Here is a 25491-nt window from a genome sequence, read left to right as displayed (position 1 = left end):
GTCTCAAAAATATGAAGGTATTATAAATGAACAGAGTCAAAGAATCAGCCAAATCATCGCAACTCAGCCTGTGTAAAAGTTTTAACTATTCCAAATAATCTGCATTTTCAAAGAAGATCTGGCTCCTTCAAAATAAAACAAAGTTATTAGGAATGACTCAGAGCTGCACCGCATGCAAACAGTGTTTATTTGAATAACCGACCTCGTGATGGTGCTAGAGGGAAAAGTGAGCACCTGACCAAAGTAATCAGAGTAACACCGGAGACTGTACCAAAAATATCTCACACAAATTCTTGTTTTGGCTAAAACTCCTGACAATATACAAATATACTGAAACAGTTTATGGAAAACTCTTGTGAAAAAAATAGTTATTGAAGTTAGTTATTTACACAATAAACGGTTTTTCTTGCTGACAAGCGTGTAAAACTGATGCAACTTGACTTTTACAGGAATCCCATCCAACGGTAAAGCTTCTACGTATCAGCAAATAAAGTTCTAGTGCTGACTGAGTTCTGCACCTGTTTTCATTCTAGCAAAAGTTTTCTGTTTTGAGTCTACACCTCTGATCCTTCCCCCCCCCCCCCCCTCTCTCTCTCTCTGTCTCTCTCTCTCTCTCTCTGGTTTTACTTGTCTGCCTGAACAAAGCAGCAAACACAAACCTTTTTGGTCTCGCTGCAACCAGGAAATTAATCAAAGGCTGAGCCAAGACGTGTGAGAGCAGCAGGGTGACATGAAGAGACATGAAGAAGAGGACACTGCTCCCTTTCAGGGCATGACACAAAACATGTTTCTGCTGTGCTGCAAGTAGATCTTCTTGCTCTGTTGACCTTGAGAACGTAGGACTGGTTTGCTGCTCAGATAAATGCTGGTGAGCAAATTTTATTTCTTAACAGTGGTGGGAAAAAAAGGTTTGTTGGTCTTTTTGGAGACGGACAACAGAAATAAAAGGGTTCAGATGGTAAAATTCTGGATGCTTGTCTTAAACGCTAATTTTAATTCATATACATACATTTTTAAACTTTGAGCTAAATGTTGGTTTTTAAACTAAAACTGTGTCAGAACCTGATTTTAGCATGACTGTAGGATCATGAGCTTCAAGAGGACTGTTGTGGTTATACGACTTATGCGCTTCACATGCTGATTACAGGATGATGTGATTCTGTTTGACTCTCTCCTCCAGACAATAGTTAAATAAGATAGGATGCACACTTTTCAGATCAAGCCGAGGACTCGCAAAGATCATCGTATAGACGACAAATGTCAGAGCGAACGCCCTAAAACCTGAAAAACTCCACCCATCTTCTGCTTAGAGACTTCCACACCTCGTGGCACTCCACTGATCATCACACCCCAACACACAGAGACACAAACTTTTGAGACACTTTGACTTCACGTTGCTTTCAAACACACACAAGTGACATAATGTCAGGAGCCTCTAAGAGCCCCAAGCTGAGCTCCCAGTTTCCTACCAGGGAAGACCTGCGGCTGCAGGAGAAGGCCAGTAAAAGACTGCAAAAGCTAAAGGAACTGTGCACAAATGCCCGTCTGGGCCTGAAGAACAGCCCTCCGTACCTGCCTGAGCTGGTTCGAGAGACTGCCACGCTCCTCTCACAGGTCTGGGAGCCTTACAAGGGCCTGGGACCGTCAGCAGGCCTGCTGCCACGGGGAGATGAGGCCAAGTATCTGAGAGTCCACATCAAAAACCTGCTGGATAAGACGGACCGGGCCGTGCTGCTCTTTAAAGATGGAAAAGAGAGGATGTTTGACGAGACATCGAGTCACAGGTAAGAAGGCCTCGGGCTCCAACACGAGTTCTTAATCATGTCAGAAACCTGGCTGATGTTTAAAACTCTCTTTTTATTTCACATCAAAATTAATTTTGGTAACACTTCACAATAAGAGTCTCTTTACTAGCGTTATTTGGTGCATTATTAAGCATTAATGAACAAAGGCTCCCTTTATTAACGTTACCGCTATTGGCAACTATTAAATGTCCAGGTTACGACGAAGAGCCGGGGGGGGGGGGGGGGGGTCTGATTAATAATGCATTACTTAATATTGTGAAGTAAGTTAATGGTTAGTTTATTAATGCTTAACAATGTACAAGTATTATTAAAGGGATTCATAATGTAAAGCGTTACCTAATTTTCTTCTAAAATGCACAACAAAAAAATGGTAGAATTTGTTTTTTTTAAATTAGAGAAGATAACATACAAACAAAATGCACCTTACATTATATATTCAAAAGATAATCATTACATGCATATTAAACATTTTCACGTATATGAAAAAATAAAAATGAAAAAAGAAAATCTAAAGATGGGGTCACATAATTAACAGATTATTAACTTACTAACTCAAAATCTTCTACAAAGGAAATAAACAAACCAGCCTTTTTCTTTTTAACTAAATTCAAAGATTTAACTAATAATTTTAAGTCGTTTTTCCAATAGGCTAGTGTTGGTTTGGTCTTAAAAAATCGACATTTATGTATAAATTGTTTACACAAAATTAATAACACATTAACACCATAACTAACTTTCTTTTCTTTCAAAAACACCTGGTAGAAAACATTTAATTTTCTGGATTTTTTTTTAGGTATTTGATACATTATACTTTTTTTTTTAACAATAATGCCTAAAGTGTAATGATGGTCTGTGAGGACTCAAACAGGCAACCGCACCCAGAATGACATTTAAAAGTTAATTCCTGAAGCTGAGGTAAGGACCTCGTCGACTAGTCGGTGATTCAAGTCGTAATGCAGAAGAGTGGTGAAAGGACGGGTTCGGGTCAGAACCAGGGAGACAACAAGCAGAATCTTCCAATAGGGCACAGGCTGAAGACAGGAGTCAGGAAAAAGATACAGGGTTTTCACAAAAAGAGGCCGAGGTATGCAGGTGGGGCGAGGCACGAGGGCAGAATCCAGGCGGTAGAAACGCTGTCAGGAACAAGAAATCAGTCATGGAAAAGAATTGTGGACACCGTCTCTAAAGGCTTTAATCAGGCAGAGAGTTTGACTAGCTGGTGAAACAGGTGAGCAGCATGAGCCCAACTAATGAGAGCTGTAGCATGATCATGACATAAAGGGCATTTACATCAAAACTATTGAGCTTGTTTTCACTATAATTTACTAGTTAAACAAAACAATTAAAAATAGCCACAAAAATCACATTTTAAACAATAGAAAGAATAGAGTAGAAGGAGTCACCGCTCGTCTAAGAAAGGTGCTGGATCAAAAAGTGGAAAAAACAAAGGAAGAATCCGCACACTTCGATCTGCGATTTAGGAGTTTATCGGTCAAGCTTTCGGTCAGAGACCTTCATCAGGAATTGTGGCTAACCCTAACCCACAATTCCTGATGGTCTCTGACCGAAAGCTTGACCGATAAACTCCTACATCGCAGAATGAAGTGTGTGGATTCTTATTTTGTTTAAACAATAGAAAAAAGAAAGAAAGAAAGAAAGAAAGAAAGAAAGGAAGGAAGTAATCTTTTATTTAGCACTGCTCAAAATAAAAATCACGAGGCGCTTTGCAAAAACAAAAAATTTAAAATATAAAAGGTATTCTTTTTTAAATGTTTTAAAATATGTTTAAAATGAGAAAAATAATGTGATTCAAAAATGTAAGGAATGGAGAGAGAAAATGAATAGGAAAGAGAGAAATCAGTGGATCCCGGGAAAGACTGTAACCCCGAAAAAGTTCATTGAACTCAAAATTTATGAGGAAACTGATTACCTAATAATGTTTAAGTTAACTTATCTAAAAACTATAAGTTTACCATAACTTAAAAAACATGACCTAAATAAAATCAAAGCATTTAACTACCTCCAACCTATAACTTGGTACTTAAGCAACTTACAAAGTTTAATTTAACTAAACTTGCATATCTTATTTTATTTGAACTTCATAACATGTTTTTACTAATTTAAATATTATAACTTGTATGAACTCTAAATGGACCTAATATCCCCCTAACCCAAATAAGTTGAATTTACTTAGAAATGACAATGTGGCAGGCTGGTGAAGGCAGTAACTAGCACCAGATCATGACTCACGCACCCCTAGATGCTAACAGCCAATGAAAGTGGAACACTCAAAGTCAAGTCAAGAGCATCTGGTGTGAACAACCACAGTATTATTAACAATGGGACAGCACAGCCGTACAGCATTACTTTGACCAACCTCCTCACTTATGGTGCCAACATGATACAAAAAGTAACACCACATCTGCAACACTGAATGAAATAATAACTGAGAACAACAATACTCCACAATAAACATGCATAAACACCCCAGATTAGAGCTAAATAACTGAAAACATGACTACCCACAATGCACCTCCCCCACCAGCTGTTTATTGTTCCTGAAATCCAACAAAATTGCTAGTTTGTGGTTGTTTTTCTTGTAAATCCACAAATATTTAAAATAATATACAAGTCTGTTTATCAGACACACTTTAGGGTTGACGTAAAGATGAATGGAATAATATAGAAACATAAAAATAATAAATCAATCATTTTTCAGTTAACATTACTCATTAAAGTTCAGCTGATTAATTTAAGTTATGTTTACTTAAAAAGGAAGTAGTTTGGATTAATTAAAACATTTGTACTTAAAACAAGGAAAAGGTTGAACAAGCTCAACACATTTGAGTTCTAAAAACATTTTTTAATTATGAGTTTAATCTACTCAATATATTTGATTATTTTGAACTTTTGGGTTTATATAGCAGAATAAGGAGAGGGTGGCGGCAGGTCACGCCAAAGCCAGCTTGAGCAGGTGAGTTTTCAGCTTCTTTTTGAAGGAGACCAATCAGGGGAGAGGGTTGCAGAGTATGGGGGCCACAGCATACTAAAAGGTGATTTTACACAGAAATTACATTTTAACAAACAGGTATGACACGTTCATTTTCAGCCTTTGCTTTCCTTTAAAAGGAAGATAACATTTGTATTGCTATATTCTTTCCTGCTGAAGTTACACCTGCGGCTGACAGTAACTTCACCGGGAATTCGCTTCGTAATTCCACTGGCAGCAGATGACAGAAATGTTTGCTAAGTTACGTGGTTACTGATAAACAGCATTCCATTCATATCTAAACAAGTGGAAATGTGGGACTGATATGGCATCAGATGTGCAGAAAAACAAAACAGACTAGAGTAAATTCCTAATAATGAACTAGTCATGATGTTTCAGCTCAAACGGGTTGTTTTTGGAAACTAAAAAACTTCAGTTATAAATCAATGTGTCACTATGAACCAATATGTGTGTAGTGTAGAGCCATAATTCTGTAGAATCTACTGTAGGAATCTGAGACTAGTGCTTCTTGATTATAAAACGCACAGAAAAGCAATTTTTAATATGATATTTAACTATTTCATGGGTTAATCATTTAAAAATTCCCAGCTGCAATAACAGTTTTGACCCAGAATTCCAACTAACACACCATGAAGATAGAAACCTGCAAAACAGGGGCGTGTCCAGGGAGTGGCCTGGGGTAGCACATGCCACCCTTAGAATCTGATTGGCCACCCCAGGTGCCACCCTACTAAAGTTCCAGTTTAAATTGACTTTACGTTGTCGACAAAATGCTTGGGTTGTAAACTCCAAAAATAGTGTGTGGTAGCACGCACCTTTAACACTGTCTTCTAGCCCAGGCCTACAGAACATTTCAGTATTATTATTTATTATTTTTTCATATTCACATAAATAATATTTAGAGTCCCACTCAACTCCAGTTGGTGGCAGTAATGCAACAAGAAGTGACTTGCTAACCACCACAAAACTAGAAGATGAATAGAAAAAAATGGTGATTGTGCAATGTGAAACTCCAAAATTCACTAGAAAGTAAATAAATAAATAAATAAACAAACGATTTGTGTAAATAAATAAATAAGCATAACCATTGGTGCCACCCATGCATAAACAAGTGCCCCACATGGGCCACCCCATTTTAAAAGTCCTGAACACGGCTCTGATGCAAAATAACATCGACTTGAAGGACTATTTGCATTAAAGTGACTTCCTTCCGTCTGCTGTTTGGGTGAACATTTCTGAGCAGCTAAACGGAGCGAGAACTTTGTTTGGAGATCGGGCCGCCTTCTTTCATTCCTGCTGGGAATACTAACGATGGATGTGGAAACGGGGCCAAACCTGCATCTTTGTGATGCTAATCGGAGGAAAAAAAGCAACAACTTGCTTTGAATCTGAGCAGCTTGAGAAAAGTGGGACGATATTGTTTCTGAGGAGACTTTCTTTTTTGGGGCCTTGATGCACAAGCTCCTCAGGAGGGCTGACGATCTTTTGTCTTTCACCCCTTTTTCTCACATTGAGTCACATCATGATATTCTGCTCAAACTGGAGAATTAGCAGCTTGAAGATCAGCGCTCACAAAATCCATTATGAGATGCTAATATTTTCCAGAGTGCTGTCCGTCCATATGAGTTGGGTTTTTTCTGTCTGTGGCTGAAAAGATGACCTATTTGTGACAAAGTTCATGCAGAAAAGTGCTCATCAGAAAAATTATTACACAGAAATTAACTTTTCTAACTGATCTCTTCTTCAAATTCTGTTGAGTTTGTCGGCTGAGTAATAAGAAACTTTATTGATAAAATAAATGATGTAGATGGACTAAATACCAGTAAGGTCCAAAAAATACTTTTGTTCACAATTAGAATAAAATGCAATTCCCTTATTTGACATTTTTTTACCCTTTAGCTGGTATTTCACAACTTCTACATCTCCAGAATCTGAAAATGAAACATGCCATGTTAGTGAATCTTCTTCTTGCACCACAGATGGGTCTTTCACCGCAGCAAGTCATGCATGAGCAGCCATGCATGAGGCTCACATACTGTTATGCGTATTTATGTCAAATTGTTTAAATATCATCTTGTGGGTTTGTAAATTGTTATGCATTCACATCCTCTTTAGCAGTGTCTCTGAAGTACATGATCAGTTTATTTGTGAAAAACCAAATGCTTTATGATGTAATAAATCTTCCCGTTAGCCATCAGAAACAGATCTGTGAAGGTTCTGGGTTTTTTTTAAACGCAACGCGCCGGTGATTTCAGCTTACACTGACAGGAATTCTAAAAATACATGCAAATAAACTCAAGAACCATTTACAGAACAATAAAAAGGGTTTTTATAGATCAGTTCGCAATAACTGTTAATGTTTTTATTTCATATTCAACTCACAAAATATGTAGGCAAAGGTTGGAGATAAAAAAAAGTCCAAATGGGTTCAAATGTTAGAATCTTCTTTTCATGTAAAATAGAGCAAAAATAATGTACCTATTTGTAGCATTACCGTGAATATGGAGGAAGCTCTAATAATAAAAGTTGAGTTACTCTAATTTGGTCTGAAGTGTTGCTCTTCACTTCTTACGTTTAAAATAGCAACATGGGACGGACTGAGCTTCTATACCCGCTGAACCAGGGGTGGAAAAAGTACTTTTTATTTCTTACTGTAAACACAAGTAGCCTTTGGGTGAACACTACCAAGCATGGAAAGAACACTGAAGAGCAAAACTTAAAACACAATTTTCAAAAGGGAACACAATGAATTACACACTGAATGTATGACAGTGCCCACTTTTCTCTGAGACAAAGATTAGACATCACACAAATTTTGAGACAAAACATTTTATTTTTACAGTCCCCCCCCCCCCCCCCCCAAACACACACACACAAATTTTGAGACAATACATTTTATTTTGACAGTTTACCCATCCCCCCACCCCACCCCCCACCCCCACCCACCTACACAAATTTTGAGACAAAACATTTTATTTTTACAGTTCCCCCCCCCCCCCCCCCCCCCCCCCCCCAAGCATAATCATGGGGCATCATGCCGCCAGTCTCTGTCTGGCCAGAGGGCCTCATTACAGTTTTTTTCGATTGCTAAAACGCGTTTTTCAAAACTGTACGTTTCTTTCAGAACTGCACACACAAAACCCCAAACATAACACACAAATCCCTAAACTGTGGCTTCCCTTTGCAACAAAACCCTGCCATCACGCATCTTAACATGTTCCCAAAATGGAACACATGTTTTCATTTGGTGAACACAGCCACATTTTCACATGACACACACATACCATTCATTGCTTAAACACAAGTAGCCTTTGGGTGAACACTACCAAGCATGGAAAGAACACTGAAGAGCAAAACTGAAAACACAATTGTCTAAATGGAACACAATGAATTACACACTTAATGTATGACAGTGCCCACTTTTCTCTGAGACAAACATTAGACACCCCCCCCCCCCCCTACATTCAAGCACAATCATGGGGCATCATGCCTCTGGTCTCTGTCTCGCCAGAGGGCCTCATCAACATCACCGGCGATGTCCTCCTGGTCCAAACAGCGCTGGAAGTACCGCCTCGAGTGCCTCATGAAGCCCTGACAGGTCTCAAAGGCCACATCTCTACATGCCTCCTCCATGGCTTGAAGCAGTGGGACCGGGCTCTGTGGATTCCTTTCGTACACCTTCCACCTCCAGACTGAGAAAAACTCCTCAGTGGGATTGAGGAAGGGGGAATAAGGTGGAAGGTATAAAATGGAAAACCGTGGGTGGTCCTGAAACCACTCATACACATGGGTAGCCTTGTGGAAACTTACTTTTATGCTGCAGTCCCTGACTGCAAATTGCTCGCCAGAGCCGAAAGTTTAGAGATTTGAATGTTTGTGTGTTGTTGATTGAAGCTTTGAGAATTTATGTGGAAAGTGTGTGTAAACCTGAAAATTGGTGTGCTGTGTTCTGACAGCAAGGTCATGTGAAATTGACATCAGAGTATAAAGGAGGAAAATCAGAGTTCTAGTATGATAAGGAAATCTTAAGTAGTGATAAATTGAGTCAAGTGATTGGGAACAGAAGTAGAGGTTGTGAAAATTGAGCCTCATTTTTGCTTTTTGAGTTTTAGCAATCGAAAAATACTGTAACATGCATTGTTATGTTCATTCTTTACTTAAAACAGATTAAATCACTATGTTTAGAGGAGAAAACCTTAAATAAACCAGAAAGAAGCTCCTTTACATCTGATGCAGCTGCAGTGGAACTCTAAACCAGTCTTTGAGTGTGATATCACGCGCAACACCGAGGTGCATGTGGGTCAAAAAAAGTCAAGCAGTTTAAAAATAGAAAACAATCTCATCAAAACAGACAAATGAAACCGCTTCATAGTGATCTGAAGTGTCACACTGGCCACTGGAACATTTTGTGGTGTTTACAGACAGCGTGCAGCAGCCAGCATCCTGTTAGCATGCTGGACTATTGTGCGTTTACCCGTGTGTGTGTGTGCGTGTGCATGCATGCGTGTGTCTGTGGAAAATATCAGCAGTGCTCAACCGACACTCAGCACAGAGAGACACTGACAGTGCCTTCATTGCTTTTTTTTATCAATGTGCACAAGGACTTGTTAAGTAATGCAATTCCTCGTGTTCATTTGAGTCGTTTGGCCTATTTGAACAAATGAGTGCAACTATAAAGTCATCATTTAACTATAAAGTCAGATGAGGTACAGAATTGTTATGCCGATTTAAGATTTTTCAAAAAAAAAAAAAGTAATGAGGTCAGATGGGATTTTTTTAATCCCACCGTTTGTTTGACCTCTCATAGTTTATTTTAAAGGGGCCGTGTCATATCTGGAATGAATGTAACCTGAAGACTTGGAAGATCAGCCAAAACACCAAAGCAGTGAACCGTTTTTAAAGATATTTGTTTTAGAATGTGGGGGAATAAGGGAAGAGTAGAAAGTTCTGCTGTTGGGAAAACTGGAGACAGAGCATGTGCTGTGATGGCAGGGAGAAGGGGGGAAACTGTCTTGGTGCCAGCTATGGGAACCCTTCTTCTTGTCTGTGGATTTCAACTCCTCTCTTCAGAATGAGACAGACAATTAGTCCCGCCCAACAGAAGTTCATGAACCCAAAATTCAATGTCTATGTGAGGTACAGGCAAGGTCACACAGACAGGCAGAAGTATACACCTTTAATACAGAATGCAGAATATGTATCAGGGGGTAGAACAGGAATCGGTAGTCAAAGTTCAGAGCCAAGGTCGGTGTCCAGATGACAGATGGGGGAGAGAACCCGTGGACAGAAAACGTGGTCAAAAAAATCAGAAAAGGGTTTGGCTGAAAAGTATCGCTGGAGTCTCTACTGGCACAAGGCTGTCGATCATCTGGCAGGGAGACAGAGACAGAGCTTTGCTTAGAGAGAGGAGCGCACCGGTGCAGCAGGGAGACAATCAGGCAGGACTCAGGTGAACTGTGTGAAGCTGATTAGTAACAGGAGGACTGGCAGAAAGGAAGAAAAAAAACATGACAGGCATGGCAGAACAACGTGGAATCATTACAATATCATGAGCTTTTTACCATGTGATATTATTTCCTCATGAAAAGAAAACCCAAACCCGTTTTCGGCTAAATTCATACATTTTCCTGCTTCAGCTGCAAATTGTGAGTTTTACTTTGAAAATCCTGTAAATCGCGAATGGAAACCAATTCCATCATCCGGCCCTGGTCCTCTCCCGGAAGCTAGTCTCTGATCTGAAACCTGCCTCCCCAGGCCGGTACAGGACATGTCTCTAATGGGCCTTTCCCATCTTTACCGGGTCAGCCCGGGCCGGGTAGCCCCAGTCGGCCCCAGCCTGGCCCGGTTGACTCAACACATCCTTGCCTTAAGCCCATGTGGGCTGATTCTACCCACCAATCAGAGGCTTGCTCTAATGGAAGGTGTGAATTTGCTGTCAGCGGTGGGTGTGTTGGCCCTGGTCGGCCTGAAGCAGACCTCCTCGAGAAGAGGGCTGAGAATGAGCCTTGGTTGGCCCGGAAAAATACCAGGCCACCCAGATATGTAAACAACCTACGCTACCCGGCCCGGGCCGACCCGGTACAGATGGGAATGGCCCAAAAGATGTGTGGAATCAACCGGGCCAGGCTGGGGCCGACCGGGGCTACCCGGCCCGGGCCGACCCGGTACAGATGGGAATGGCCCATTAGGTGACTAGTGCTTTGTACAAACCCAGTAGTCCAGTAGTTAGAGTGCCAAGGCAGTCACTGGACTACCAAAGCCAGTGCAACAGCAGGCTGGCCTAAGGCACTGTTGTAGGTGTTTTGTCAGAGCAGGAGTGGGCGGAGCTTCAATGAAACAGTTTCATTTCCAGTTATGAATTCAGGCTGATTAAAATAACTCGTATTTCAGATAAATGACATCTCAACAGTGCCACTGGTGATGTTTTATCATATACTGTGCCTACCTTTACTCGTGATCTGGAACCTTTAACATTTATTTCATCTGTCGTCTTCAGGAGGAATCTGACCAAGCTGTCGCTGCTGTTCAGCCACATGCTCTGGGAGCTGAAGGCCATGTTTCCAGGGGGATATTTTCAAGGTGACACTTTTAAGGTGGCTAAGCCTGAGGCAGATCAGTTCTGGAGGAAATCCTTTGACAACATGTATGTGGACCATGTTTGTCATGTTCAGGGTTTTGTATGCTCGTGTGCATCTGTAAGCTCTTACTGTGCTCTAACAGGTGCGTAGTTCAATGGAAAATCTTCAAAGAGAAGCTGAAAAGCATCCATCCATTTGAGGAAGGGATGGAGTCCATGGCGCTCAAATCAACAATTGATCTCACCTGTAATGATCACATCTCGGTGTTTGAGTTTGACACTTTCATACGACTGTTCCAGGTGAGCTTAGAGGATGTTTTGGAGAGCATACGTTTTCAGTTCTTGCGTGAATTTGTCAAATCAAAATGTTCTTCTGATCTGATCTCGCCATCCCCTTTTAGCCCTGGAGGTCTCTTATTAGGAACTGGAACCAGCTAGCGGTGACCCATCCAGGGTACATGGCCTTCCTCACGTATGACCAGGTTGTAGCTCGGCTGGAGCATTGCCTTCACAAACCTGGCAGGTGAACATCAGCACAACCAAAGGAGCAATGTTCTTTGTTTTAGCTATGTGGTCATAAAAGTTAACATTCTGCAAGTTAACAAGTTCCTGCTGAACAAAATAAGACATATAAATTAGTATGTGAGACTACGGGGTTTCATATTTGGTTTGGGTTGATTATTGTTAACTTATTTGCATTTTAACTTTGCCTTGCATGCTCCGACTTCTACATTTGTGGGAATGTTCACTAAAGCAAACCTGCTGTTGCCTTTTTACGAATAACTGTTTAATTTAACTTTATGCATCAGAAATACTCAAAACAGTAAGAGCAGATTTAAGCTCGTGTGTCTTTAGAGGTGCAACAAGTAAGAATTTTTCTGTGAAATAATAACACAACAGTCTCAAGTCTCAAATATGTTGGAGAGAAGGTTACATTGAAACTGATTTCCTTCTGGATGGTTGCCAGGTTTTATCCTTTAAAAAGGTAGAAGAAGAACATAGTCGTTGTTAACCCTTTGTCCCACCTCCAACTAAAAGGTTTCAGAGTCTGTGGGGTTGCCAAGACTGTGTTGGCATTTGTAATTCAACACTGAATGACTCTAATATCAAGAGTTAGTGAAGAGGGCTAGAGGCTAACATTGAGCTAACAATGCTAACAGTGCAAACAATTGGGTCTAAAACTATCTCAAGCTACTTTTTCAATTACCATCTTACTGTGTTTGACTTGTCTTCAATCGTCATCTAGAATCTTCTGACCCTGAGCCGTAAATGGCCACAGTTGCTCAGGGTGGACTCGTTTGTTTTGAATCATGGACTGCAGAACCGAGATTTAATCCACTGGATGTCATTCTTTCTTTGTGCACCTTTAAGCGTCGTCGTCATCTTCCTCCACTTATCCGGGTCCGGATCGCAGGGGCAGCATCCCAACTAGGGAGCTCCAGACCGCCCTCTCCCCGGCCACCTCCACCAGCTCCTCCGGCAGGACCCCAAGGTGTTCCCGGACCAGATTGGAAATGTAACCTCTCCAATGTGTCCTGGGTCGACCCGGGGGCCTCCTGCCGGCAGGACATGCCCAAAACACCTCCCCAGGGAGGCGTCCAGAAGGCATCCTGACCAGATGCCCAAACCACCTCAACTGGCTCCTTTCGATCCGGAGGAGCAGCGGTTCTACTCCGAGTCCCTCCCGAATGTCCGAGCTCCTCACCCTATCTCTAAGGCTGAGCCCGGCCACCCTACGGAGGAAACTCATTTTGGCCGCTTGTATCCGCGGTCTCGTTCTTTCGGTCATTACCCAAAGCTCATGACCATAGGTGAGGATTGGGACGGGGTGGGCCCGAACCGGATACATGGGCGAAAGCCCGGCCACCAGGCGCTCGCTCATGGGCCCCAACCCCAGGCCTGGCTCCAGGGTGGGACCCCGGTAACCCTCCGGGCCGGGTACTCCGCCTCTTTGATTGTACATCCATGAAAGATCCTCTGAACCGTTCTTTGTCTCACTCTTCACCTAAGACCAATTTGTCATAGGAGACCCTACCAGGGGCACAAAGTGCCCCAGACAACATAGCTCCTAGGATCATTAGGGCACTCAAACTCCTCCACCACGATAAGGTGACGGTTCAAGGAGGAGTGACGGTTTAAGTGTGTTTCTACTTAAGTGTTCTAACAAACGAGGGGGTTCTTTTCTATCCAGCTACATCTTCCGTCTGAGCTGCACAAGAATGGGTCAGTGGGCAATCGGCCACGTGACCTCTGAAGGAGACATCATCCAGACCATTCCTCAGAACAAACCTCTCTGCAAAGCACTTATTCAGGGCTTCAAGGAGGGCTGGTGAGTAGCACCACACACACACACACACACACACACACACACACACACGCACGCATACACGCACACACTCTCTCTCTCACAAAGCCCAATTATCCCCCGTGTGATTACGTTTTATTGCTAAGTGCAGTGTGTTCCTGTGCCTGCAGCTACATGTACCCAGATGGACGGGATTTGAACCCTCGCCTGACGGGTTTGTGTGAACCTTCTAGCAGGGAGAAAGTCACAGTAACAGAGGTAAGAAGAAGCCCCTCCTGTAGCAGCAGAAGGTGAATTTGTATTAATCGTTTCATATTTTGGGACATTCTTTGCTCTGTTCTGTCTCTCTGACCCCCCCCCCCCCCCCCCCCCCCCCCCACAACCCAACAGGAGCAGTATGAGCTTTACTGTGAGATCGGCAGCACCTTCCAGCTGTGCAAGATCTGCACAGAGAGGGACAAAGACATTAAGATTCTGCCCTGTGGACACCTCCTATGTCGACCGTGTCTCACAGGCTGGCAGGTAAGAAGAACCTTTGTCTATTTACGTTAAATTCCCTCCTGCTGATGCAGCTCTTCACAGAGCAGCCGTAGCCTTACCGCAACATTTTAGTGTTCAGTGATGGGAAACACGAGGTCGAACAAGCCAGACGCCCTTCTGTAGGCCCTTGTTTGACTGGTGGGTGTTGCTTTATTTTATTGTTACACCTATTTGAATGTGGTTTGGGTTCAGAGTCAGAAATGAGGTCCGTGTTTCCCATATAAACCTTTTCTTTAAATCTGCTGCTGTTTTCAGAATGTGTGTGTGTGTGTGTGTGTGTGTGTGTGTGTGTGTCAAATAAATGATTTATAGATTTTTATTAAATAATTTGCAACATCTTGGTGCATGGTGGTGCAGTGGTTAGCACTGTTGCCTCGCAGCAAGAAGATTGCAGGTTCGATACCCGGCTGCAGTATTTATGTGTGGAGTTGCGTGTTCTCCCCATGCATGCGCGTGTTTCCTCCAGGTACTCCAGTTTCCCCCACAGATCACAACATGCCCAATAGGTTAAAATTGTACACGTCTTTGGATAAAACATAAACATTTTAATCACTGGACAAATTAATAAGTGTTTGTTACGCATACTGTTGGTGAAAAAGAAACTAAACTGATCAGTTTCTTGCCAAATAATAAGTCATATCTCTTCAAATTCAAAAATACTTTAATTCAGTTGTTTCAGTACACACAATTCTAAGATCAGACATACATACATAGACACATGACAAGAACTGGCGACTGTGGTCATTCTCAACCCGAGTCGCGCTACCGTTATAGATCAAGAGGGTTTATATGAGGATAGCCGGGGGAGGGGGGGGACTTCAGAATCACCCCGAATAAACCTTTCTCAGTAGCCTAGTGATAGAGTGTCCGCCCTGAGATCGGGAGATCAGGGTTCGATTCCTGGTCCGGTCATACCAAAGACTTTGAAAAAATGGGACCCAATGCCTCCCTGCTTGACACTCAGCATTAAGGGGTTGGATTGGGGGGTTAAACCACCAAATAGTTCCCGAGCGTGGCTGTGTCTGCAACTCACCGCTCCCCCATGGGATGGGTCAAATGCGGAGAATAAATTTCGCACACACCTGTGTGTGTGACAACTAATGGGACTTTAACTTTAACTTTAACTTTGACAGAGAGGATAGCTTTGCTATGCAAAAAACAAAAAACAAAAAAAAAACACCTCAGACAGATATGCACACAGGCTTCAGACAACACACAACATAAGTGTCCACTAGGTGGGGGGCAGGATTGAGACTCTCCTCACTTCAGAGCATGAATTGAACTGAATTGAATCATCAGTTTCAGTACAGCGTGAACTCACAGCTGAACATGTTGCACCTCTGGATGATCCAGCCCCACATCAGGCCTGCTCACTTCTGCAGTAGTAATTTTCCAACTTTCTGCTTCCTCATTCACACACAGAATGACATTAAAGAATGTTTTTGCTGCCGCTTTCAAACCATAGCATCAGGCCCCGCCAGCCAGTTCAGGAGGTTCGCAGTTTTTAGAGAAAGAAAAGAAAGAGAAGCAGACTACTGAGTCCTGACATTTGGCTCAGAGTTTCCTGTGTGAGCTCAGCTTCACATCCTCCCCAAACGGTATCGGTTCAATTCTCGGTGTAAAGTCAACAATGTGTTTGAGATGATAGTGTTGGGAAACAATAAAGTTTTCTTCTAAATTGGTTTAAATTGTGGCCAATGAAACTTTTTGATAAACAGTAAGTTTTGATAAAACGCAAGAATAATAAAGCAGAAGTAAAAAAAAAAGAGTTCCAACGTGTCTCCACACAGTCATAGATGGTCAATAAACCCAGACAGATATGTTTAAACGTCACAAATCACCTTCATTTTCACCTCATCTTCAAAGTGGAAAAGCACGATCTAACAGCATCTGTTCAACGTGGTATTTTCCACCACGTCTTCCTCTATTCTTTGAAAATGAGTTCAACATATTCCCCTAGACAGTACAAAAGGTGTGAAACAGTTAAATTTAAATGTAAGTGAACGTATGTTTACATTGACTTTCCTTGTGTTTGCCTGTCTCGGGTCCTTGGTGATGATTTAGTTGAAGTCAGCGGGTCAAACCTGCCCGTATTGTCGCTGCAACATCAGAGGAACAGAGGCAGTCCTCGTTGAGCCCTACCTGAAACACAGCCATCAGTGGGAGGAGGGAGAAGGTGATGACAGCGACGAAGAAGACCACGAAGACATCGAAGTGGTGATAAAGGAAATTGCTGCCATGAGAAAGGTGTGTGGAGATGTAGGCCTGTTTTATACCATTTTATTTGGAACAATACTCATGAATGTTTTTTAACATATATACCGTATTTTCCGGACTATAAGTCGTACTTTTTTTCATAGTCTGGCTGGTGCTGCGACTTATATAACAAATTGTGTGTACCGCGCTGCTGCGGTCCAGGTTTCAGCTCCTCTGCCCCACTGGGAGGGTTCAAACACCACCATCATCTGCTGCAGACTGTGGCGGGGTGCTGCGGGCGCTCTCCCCGCCGGCTGGGAGGGTTTGAAACACTGCCATCCTCTGCTGGAGACCGTGGTGCGCTGCTGTGCCCTGATTGTTTATTCTGTCAATGTTACCGGTACTTGTCTTGCAATGTGAAACACTTGGTCTCAGATTTTGTAAGAAAAATAATAAAATTTCCCCCAAAAATGTGACTTACAGTCCAGTGCGTCTTATATATGTATTTTTCTTCTTCATTATACATTTTATGGCTGGTGCGACTTCTACTCTGGAAAATACGGTACTGTATGAGTTGCTCAATCCTAACAGATTGGATGTCAGTCATCTGAAATTATTCATATCTTAAATATTTCAAGATAGTTTAATAGAAACCTGTGTTATGGATTTACTGTTGGCATCATTGTACTGATGGTGCCACAACATACCATACCATACCATACCATACCATACCATACCATACCATACTTTACCTTACCAAATCATGCTTTACCTTACCTTACCAAGCCATACCATCTATCCTCCATCAATTTTCATCCGCTTATCCGGAGTCGGGTTGCGGGGGCAATAGCCTAAGTCGAGAGGCCCAGACTTCCCTCTCCCCAGCCACTTGGGCCAGCTCCTCCGAGGGAATTCCAAGGCATTCCCTGGCCAGGTGAGAGACATAGTCCCTCCACCGTGTCCTGGGTCTACCTTTAGTTCTCCTCCCGGTTGGACATGCCCAGAAAAGCTCACCAGGGAGGCGCCCAGGAGGCATCCTGACCAGATGCCCGAGCCACCTCAACTGGCTCCTCTCGATGTGGAGGAGCAGCGGGTCTACTCCAAGCCCCTCCCGAATGACAGAGCTTCTCACCTTATCTCTGAGGGAGGGCCCAGCCACTCTTCGGACAAAACTCATATCGGCCGCTTGTATCCGCGATCTCGTTCTTTTGGTCACTACCCAAAGCTCATGGCCATAGGTGAGGGTAGAAAAGTAGATCGACCGGTAAATCGAGAGCTTCGCCTTCTGACTCAGCTCTCTCTTCACCACGACAGACCGGTACAACGCCCGCATCACTGCAGATGCAGCACCAATCCGCCTATCGATCTCACGCTCCAGTTTTCCCTCACTCGTGAACAAGACCCCGAGATACTTAAACTCCTCCACTTGGGGCAGGACCTCATCCCTGACCCGAAGAAGGCGTTCTACCCTTTTCCGAATCAAGACCATGGTCTCAGATTTAGAGGAGCTGATTCTCATCCCAGCTGCTTCACACTCAGCTGGAATCGCTCCAGCGAAAGCTGAAGATCACGTTCTGATGAAGCCAACAGGACCACATCATCTGCAAAAAGCCGAGACCTGATCCTCAGGCCACCAAAATGGATGCCCTCCACACCTTGGCTTTGCCTAGAAATCCTGTCCATAAAGGTTATGAACAGAATCGGTGACAAAGGGCAGCCTTGGCGGAGTCCAACTCTCACTGGGAACGAGCCCAACTTACTGCCGGCAATGCGGACCAAGCTCTGACGCCGGTCATACAGGGACCTAACAGCCCGTATCAGAGGGCCTGGTAACCCATACTCCCGGAGTATCCCCACAGGGCCCCCGAGGGACGCAGTCAAATGCCTTCTCCAAATCCACAAAACACATGTAGACTGGTTGGGCAAATTCCCAAGCACCCTCCAGGATCCCCCTAAGGGTATAGAGCTGGTCCAGTGTTCCACGGCCTGAACGAAAACCACATTGCTCCTCCTGAATCTGAGGTTCAACAATCCGACGGACCCTCCTCTCCAGAACCCCTGAATAGATCTTACCAGGAAGGCTCAGGAGTGTGATCCCCCTGCAGTTGGAACACACCCTGCGGTCCCCCTTTTCAAATAAAGGGACCACCACCCCGGTCTGCCAGTCCAGTGGGACTGCCCCCGATGTCCACGCGGTATTGCAGAGCCGCATCAGCCAACACAGCCCCACAACATCCAGATCCTTAAGAAAATCTGGGCGGATCTCATCCACCCCTGGAGCCTTGCCACAGAGGAGCTTTTAAACCACCTCAGTGACCTCAGCACCAGAGATTTGAGAGGCCAACCCAAAGTCCCCAGACTCTGCTTCCTCACTGGAAGACGTGTCGGTGGGATTGAGGAGGTCTTCAAAGTATTCTGCCCACCGATCCACCTCGATCCTGAGTAGAGGTCAGCATGTCTGAACATGGTGTTCATTATGGACAATCCATGACATGCACAGAAGTCCAATAACAAAACACCGCTCAATGCCATACCATATAAATTCAAAACCTTGATTGGAAATCAGTTGAAGATAAAGTTTGCCTAATGAAAAAGAAGCTCTTTCCAGAACTTAAAAGAGAAATTTAGAAGTTATCAATCAAGTTTTAACACAAATCCTAAAATCAACAGGTAACCAGTTCAAAGAGGCCAACACTGGCGTAGCGATCTAAATTTTTCTTTCTTTTGCGGTGAAAAAAATTATCTTAACAGCTGTGGTCAACGAATTGATCAAAACATGGTTTACTGGTTATACCCGCACTGGGAGAGACAGATGTTGTACATCTGAGAACAACATGTATGTCTGCTCTGACTTCATGGAGGGAAAAGAAAAAAAAGGGGGCGGGGAAAAAAACTTGTAACCAGATTTCTCAAAAACACAACAAGTCCTACCTGCCATAGACAAAGAAGACAGACACACCTCTTACTTTTTGAAGCAAAGCCTCTGGAAAAAGATAAAATCTGTAGTTATAGCCATCATAAACCAGAGCAACATTTATAGCCTTCGTAAAACCCAAACCTCTCTGAAAACACAAGTTGTCTTTACTGCAAATTTGTAAATTACTAAACAAGCGAAAACTGTTCAATGTATTCTTTTTGCTATCACACCTGCTTATTACCAGCAACCACCCCGCCACATTTCCACCCACACTTGGGTTCCAGGGCCACTCCCAAATAGAATAGTACTACAGTAATCAAGACGCAAGGTTATAAAACCATGAATGACTATTTAAGTCTTTCTAGGAAACAAAAGACGTAACCTTTGACTGACGTCTAAGATTGTGAAATGCAGAAGACACCAACCCGTTGACGTAACTATCAAAGTTCAGAGCAGAATCACGTTTTACTGCAAGGTTGACCACATCATTTCCAAGAAGAAGTATAAGCGTAGCAAGGTCAACACACAGTATCTTGCCCCAAACAGAGCTCCAGCAAAGCCAGATTTTGTTGTAAGGAACATAATATTAATAATAAAATATAATAAAATGTAACAAAATATAGATGCTTGCTTGAATTGCTGCAAAAAGATTTGGGTTTTGAGTTATTTTGGAAGATTAAAGCTTTCGGTTTCTTGTTTCTTCTAGTATTTAGTACCTTTTCCTCTCCAAAATGTATTTGGAGGTAAGATTCTTACTACAACATACTTTGAAGAACAATGCTTCAAAAATGAACTATCTGTTTTAATCCAATCAAGTTGGCCACGTTAGCATTGAAGTTTCCTGGGGCGACAGTGGCACAGGAGTTAAGTGCTCACCCCGTAATCTGTCTTTTTATTATATTTTAAATGCTAAATTTAAATCAGAAGGTTGCAGGTTCGAGTCCCGCTCATTCTGTCGCTGTCGTTGTGTCCTTGAGCAAGACACTTAACCCACGTTGCCTGCTGGTGGTGGTCGGAGGGACCGGTGGCGCCAGCGCTCGGCAGCCTCGCCTCTGTCAGTACGCCCCAGGGCAGCTGTGGCTACATCGTAGTTCATCCCCACCAGTGTGTGAATGGGTGAATGACTGATGGTGTTGTAAAGCGCCTTGGGGGGTTCCAGAACTCTAGAAGGCGCTATATCAAATACAGAGAGAAAATACAGAGAAAAAACAAGATGAAGAAAATATCATTTCTATAGCGCCTCTCAAGATAAAAATCACGAGGCGCTTCACAAAAACAAAAATTGTAAAAATATAAAAAAGCATTTAGAAAATGTTTAAAAATATATTTAAAATAAGCAAAAATAGGCAATTGGGATTTAAAAAAATGTTAAGAGAGAGAGAGAGTGAACAGGAAAGAGGGAAATCAGTGGATCCTGAGGAAGGTGGAATAGGTGGGGAGAGCAGAATAAAGAGAGAGAGGTGAAGAAGGTCATACAAAAGCCAGCTTGAACAAGTGAGTCTTCAGCTGCTTTTAAAAGGAGACCACTGAGTCCACTAACCTCAGGCTCAGGGGGAGAGAGGTCCAGAGTCTGGGGGCCACAGCAGCAGATGATCTGTCACCTTTGACCTTTAGCCTGGTGCTGCACAACCAGTAGGCTTTGATCACTGGACCTCAGGGACCTGCTGGGGGTGTAGGGACTAAGAAGATCACCAATGTAAGATGGTGCTTGTCCATGTAAGGCCCTATAGACCAGAACCAGGATCTTGAAATGAACCCTGAAGTTGACTGGCAGCCAGTGAAGCTGGAGGAGAAGCGGGGTGATGTGGGTGTGTTTGGGAGTTAAAAGCACCTCATATCTTTGCAAAGTAAGCTAGTGACGTTTAAATTGTTTAAAATATTATTTCTTTGAATTCATCTGTAAAAGGTTACAAACGTTTTTTGAACAGTTCTCGAGTTTGGACTAGCAGGTACCCATCTCTCACATCAGAGCTCCTCCTCTACATCGTAAAAGTGTCGGTGCTCCACAGTTCCCGTCTTCCACCGGCCAATCTCAAACATCAGAAACTAACTCGCATGCTAGTTTAGCCCGCTTCCAAGCTGTACGTGACAATAGCTTCTCAGAATATTGTTGTTACTGTTTATCTCTATGACGCGTTTCTTGATTTGATAGTTGTGACCTGTTTTTGTCTTCTCTGCAGGCCAACAGTGACAGTGGAGCACACGTACACAAACCACAGACAAACAGGTGAAGTGTTGCTGGCAGAGCAGAGAAAAGAAAAACATGGGCTGGTTGTATTCTTGTAATAAATGCAGCTAACATGTTTTCCATCATCACATGTTCTGTGATGTGTTTTACTCATAATAGCGTTTTTTTTGTACATTTATTTAATTTTGTATGAAATTTGAATGTGTCCAATATTAAGTGACTTCTTCAAAACATTTGCAGCTATAAAATTTTTTCTGATTCTCATAGAAACAGCGCTGATTTCCTCGAAGAAACAACTCGTTCTTCCGCTAATGCTGAGTGTAAGTTACCGTGTGTTACTGTCTTGATTCCTGATATTTATTAGCTTGGCTTAGCTTAGCTCAGGAGTTAAATGTAGCATTTAAAGTATAATAAAAAGAACTGTGAAGGTTGAGTAAACACTATAAAAGTTGATGAATGTAAATTGGACAAATGCAACAACTATTTTCAGGTGTGAAAAACGTCTGATAACTGATATGTAGAGTCTGAAATAAAATAGATAATTAACTGTTGAGTATTAAAGGCCAAATCAAACAAAGCAAAAGTAAAAAAATTTAAGTTTGAAGTGACAATGTAAAGAAAAACAACAAATATTTATTTCAATATGTACAGTTTAGAGTTTTAAATAAACATTGGAACTAAATTGCCTTATTTTTGTTTAAGGGTTTTACTTCATCCCATGTAGCTCTAGTACTCGTTGCTTGATTTAACAAAATCATGCTGTCATGAGAAGAATATTTTATCTCAGCCATAAATTAAGTTTGTCTTTAAGACATTTTAGGCACAAAATAAATGATAGATCTGAGATTTACCTTTTTAAAGGTGTGGAACACTGAAAACCATTTTTAATTATTATTTCTGATTCTAACGGGTCACTATGAGTGTTTCATGCAGGCTGAACATGAAAATAGTCTCCTACACCTATCTCCTGCATTAGCTTCTTATAGAAAACAGACGGTGAAACTCTAGGATTAGAAAAGCCTGACAGATCTACGTCACCCTGTCACTTAACATTCATGGATTCACCCAGGGGCGGATTTAGGACTTAAGAAGATCCGGGGCTTAACACACGCGTGCGCGCACACGTGACACGCACTTGTCAACATCATATATGTCTTGCACCACATAATTTTTAATCTGAAGCTACATATTAAGCATATTCAGGGCAGAGTATTGTTCCTGTTAGTGTTTAGTGTGAGATGATAGTAAATATTCCCTTTCTTTCTCCAACAACTTTACCTGATAAGCTAACTTTAGGCAAACCAGCAGCACAACAAATATTTTCAAATAAGACTCACAAACCTGAGTCAACACCAGTCTCATCAAAGCTGGGGTTCTGTCGTTGTACTTTTGGTCTAAAAAACGTCCTTATGTCCATCTTCACTCATGCGTTTCAGGCAGAGACTGCAGAAGAAGCCGGCTGCTGAAGGGCTTCTTCTTCAGTGGTGGAGGCTCAGGCAGGCTGTATACAAACTACTGCCAGCTGCTCCCTCTCTGTTGGTCTTTGGTACTGCATGTTACTTCCGCGATTTAGATCCGGGGCTTTCCATGAAACATCCGGGGCTTCAGCCCAAGTAGCCGGCCCTAACGCCGCCCCTGGATTCACCCATCTTGACTCACGACGGGGAAGGCTGTTGTTGGTTTAGCGTCCAGGAAACAGCAGAGAACGTCTCTGCTAATAGAAGCTAACAGTTAGCATTAGCAACTTCAACAGGCTTGTGTTATTTGTGGAGACAAAACATCAACGTTGCAGAGCAAATGAAGTCGGTGGTCGAGTCGTGTTGCTGTTAACCATTCAGAGGTGAGATGTCCAAATATCAGGAAATAAAACTACAAATGTTGTCGTGTTAAGCTCTCCTTTAATGTGGCAATCTGCTACTTTCTGAAACAGATGCATGTGATCATTTTCCCCCAGAGTACGATTTACAAGGCATTCATTCCTACTAGAGGCCGCTGCAAATGTGTGAACCACACATTTAAAGAAGAGTTTGCGTAACACAGGTTCCTGTTTATGTGACCAATTAATGGGTCCCTAAATTTATCTTTACCCAGGAAGTAGAAGACAGCACAGTTTCCAAAACATTTAAACTAAAGCCCAATCCCAATACTCACACTTCCACCCTTCAATTGCTCGATCCCAGCCAGGGGTGTGAGTGCGTAGGGCAGGGGTGTCAAACTCATTTTAGCTCAGGGGCCACATTGAGGGAAATCTAGTCCCAAGTGGGCCGGACCGGTAAATTAAAAAAAAACTGCAGATTGTTTTCTTTGTTTTAATACAATCAATATAAAACAAAGCTGGAGCCTGAGGACAGTGTATCCAAAATAGTACAAGTACAACACCTGAAGTGTACTTGAAATTTTGAAAAAACTAAAAAAACATTCCTTAGTGATTCAAAGAGCTTACAGATCACATGGCTAGATCAGTTTCATGCAGCACTTAAAGTATATTTGACTCATTTTACTTAACATCTTTTAGCTTTCACCAGCACATCAATATCAGAAGTCACATCCTGAGTGGCGGCCAACTTCAGGATGTGATTCGAGTTCTTGTGTGAGCCTTGAGCGCAGCTTTGTTTTATTTATACTCGTTACAGAGAAAACTTGCTCACAAAGATAAGTTTATTTTCACTCTACATTGTAAAGTATGAAAATAAAGTTTACACAACCATCTCGCGGGCCGGATTTAACCTGCTTGTGGGCCGGATCCGGCCCGCGGGCCGCATGTTTGACACCCCTGGCGTAGGGTGTCTCCATTCTCAAATGCGGAAGTTGATCACGCTCCTTTTGCACTCTGATCCGCACTTGCTGCAGACTTGGGTGCATTACCCACAATCCATTGCTGCGGGAGAAAAGGCTCAAGTGCCTTTTCTGAAATACTTTCTAATGAAAGTACTTCATTTAGGATGATTAGTTGGTGCTCTGAAGCTTTTAGACAAAGCAGCAATGAATGTAAATGTATTTCAAATCATTGTTTGGTTGTTTGTTTGAACGTTTTTAATAAAGTTTATTTTTTTTTAAGTATCACAGCGACCAGCATCACGACATGCGTTTCAATCAATGATGCAATGCTCCCTGTCTCAATCTGGCAATTATTTGCACACTTGTGTTGTGTACTACGCACTCGAAGCCTGACAGCGCACTTTCTCCAAGTGCACTTTGCTGAAGACCGCAGGGCACAGCGCGAGTTTTGGGTTTGGGCCTTATTTGTGTTGATTTGTGTTGAACTGTAGGTAACTGTAGAATAAGTCATCCAGAAGCACAGAAAAGATGAATAATTTATCTGTTGTTGATCAGACAAATGTTTAATTTTCATCTCAAATGTGCTAAGAAATAGATTTTGATTTGCAGCTGAGGGGATGGAAGAAATCTCATTGAAACAGCTATGACACAAAATGTGACCTAAAAAGCTTTAAAAGAAACAAAAAGGGTCTGTTGCACTCATTTCGTTCAAATCAGCAGCCTGTTTTTGTGTTCTTCTCCAGTTGGAGCATCGTGGATGGGACCATCCAGCCCAGTTTATGAAAGAAGACGTAAAGAAAAGGAGAAAAATGCAGCAAGACTTCAGAAAGACAAAGCCGGATTGAGTGAAATTACAAGAATGATGTCATCCTAAAGTTTCAAAATGGCTAAATCTGAAACCTAAAAGACTGAGACCGTTCAGCGAATGTAAACACGTGCTCCTGTTTGGGTTTTTGTTTGTTTTATGCCTGACTGTAAACGACCTTGCGCCCGTTCTGCAGCACAGCTGGAAGTGAAGAGAGAGGGCTGAACCAACAAAACAACCAAACCACGGTGGCGTCCAACTGTTGGATAATCACGCTGCTGTTATCTGTGCAGTGACTTCAGCACTAATTTCTAAATATGGCCTCTCACACTGTCTTCTTTTTTAAATCAAGGCATTTAATAAACCTCAG

The 25491-nt window shown here is 42.4% G+C and overlaps 1 protein-coding gene across 3 annotated transcripts; it reads left to right on the top strand.

Annotated features, from left to right (window-relative positions):
• The first annotated feature begins 616 nt into the window (after positions 1-616).
• On the top strand, positions 617-25439 carry cblc (Cbl proto-oncogene C, E3 ubiquitin protein ligase). Of its 3 annotated transcripts, none has more exons than XM_054741122.2 (12): positions 619-868; positions 1217-1784; positions 11312-11458; positions 11536-11692; positions 11794-11915; positions 13584-13721; positions 13868-13955; positions 14088-14219; positions 16302-16484; positions 21531-21577; positions 21806-21858; positions 25060-25439. In XM_054741122.2, the coding sequence occupies exons 2-12, from the start codon at positions 1423-1425 to the stop codon at positions 25188-25190; spliced, it is 1560 nt and encodes a 519-aa protein (XP_054597097.2). In that variant the 5' UTR covers positions 619-868; positions 1217-1422; the 3' UTR covers positions 25191-25439. The 3 variants fall into 3 exon arrangements, with proteins under 3 accessions (XP_054597098.2, XP_054597097.2, XP_054597094.2); XM_054741119.2 differs by having other exon boundaries at positions 1181-1784; XM_054741123.2 differs by lacking the exons at positions 21531-21577; positions 21806-21858; positions 25060-25439 and adding an exon at positions 16656-16964 and having other exon boundaries at positions 617-868; positions 1181-1784.
• The last annotated feature ends 52 nt before the right edge of the window (positions 25440-25491 follow it).

The sequence above is a fragment of the Nothobranchius furzeri genome, chromosome 5 (assembly GCF_043380555.1).
Source record: "Nothobranchius furzeri strain GRZ-AD chromosome 5, NfurGRZ-RIMD1, whole genome shotgun sequence".
Lineage (NCBI taxonomy): Eukaryota > Metazoa > Chordata > Actinopteri > Cyprinodontiformes > Nothobranchiidae > Nothobranchius > Nothobranchius furzeri.
Note: the sequence above shows the minus strand (reverse complement) of the source record. Positions and strands in the feature narration are given on the sequence as shown.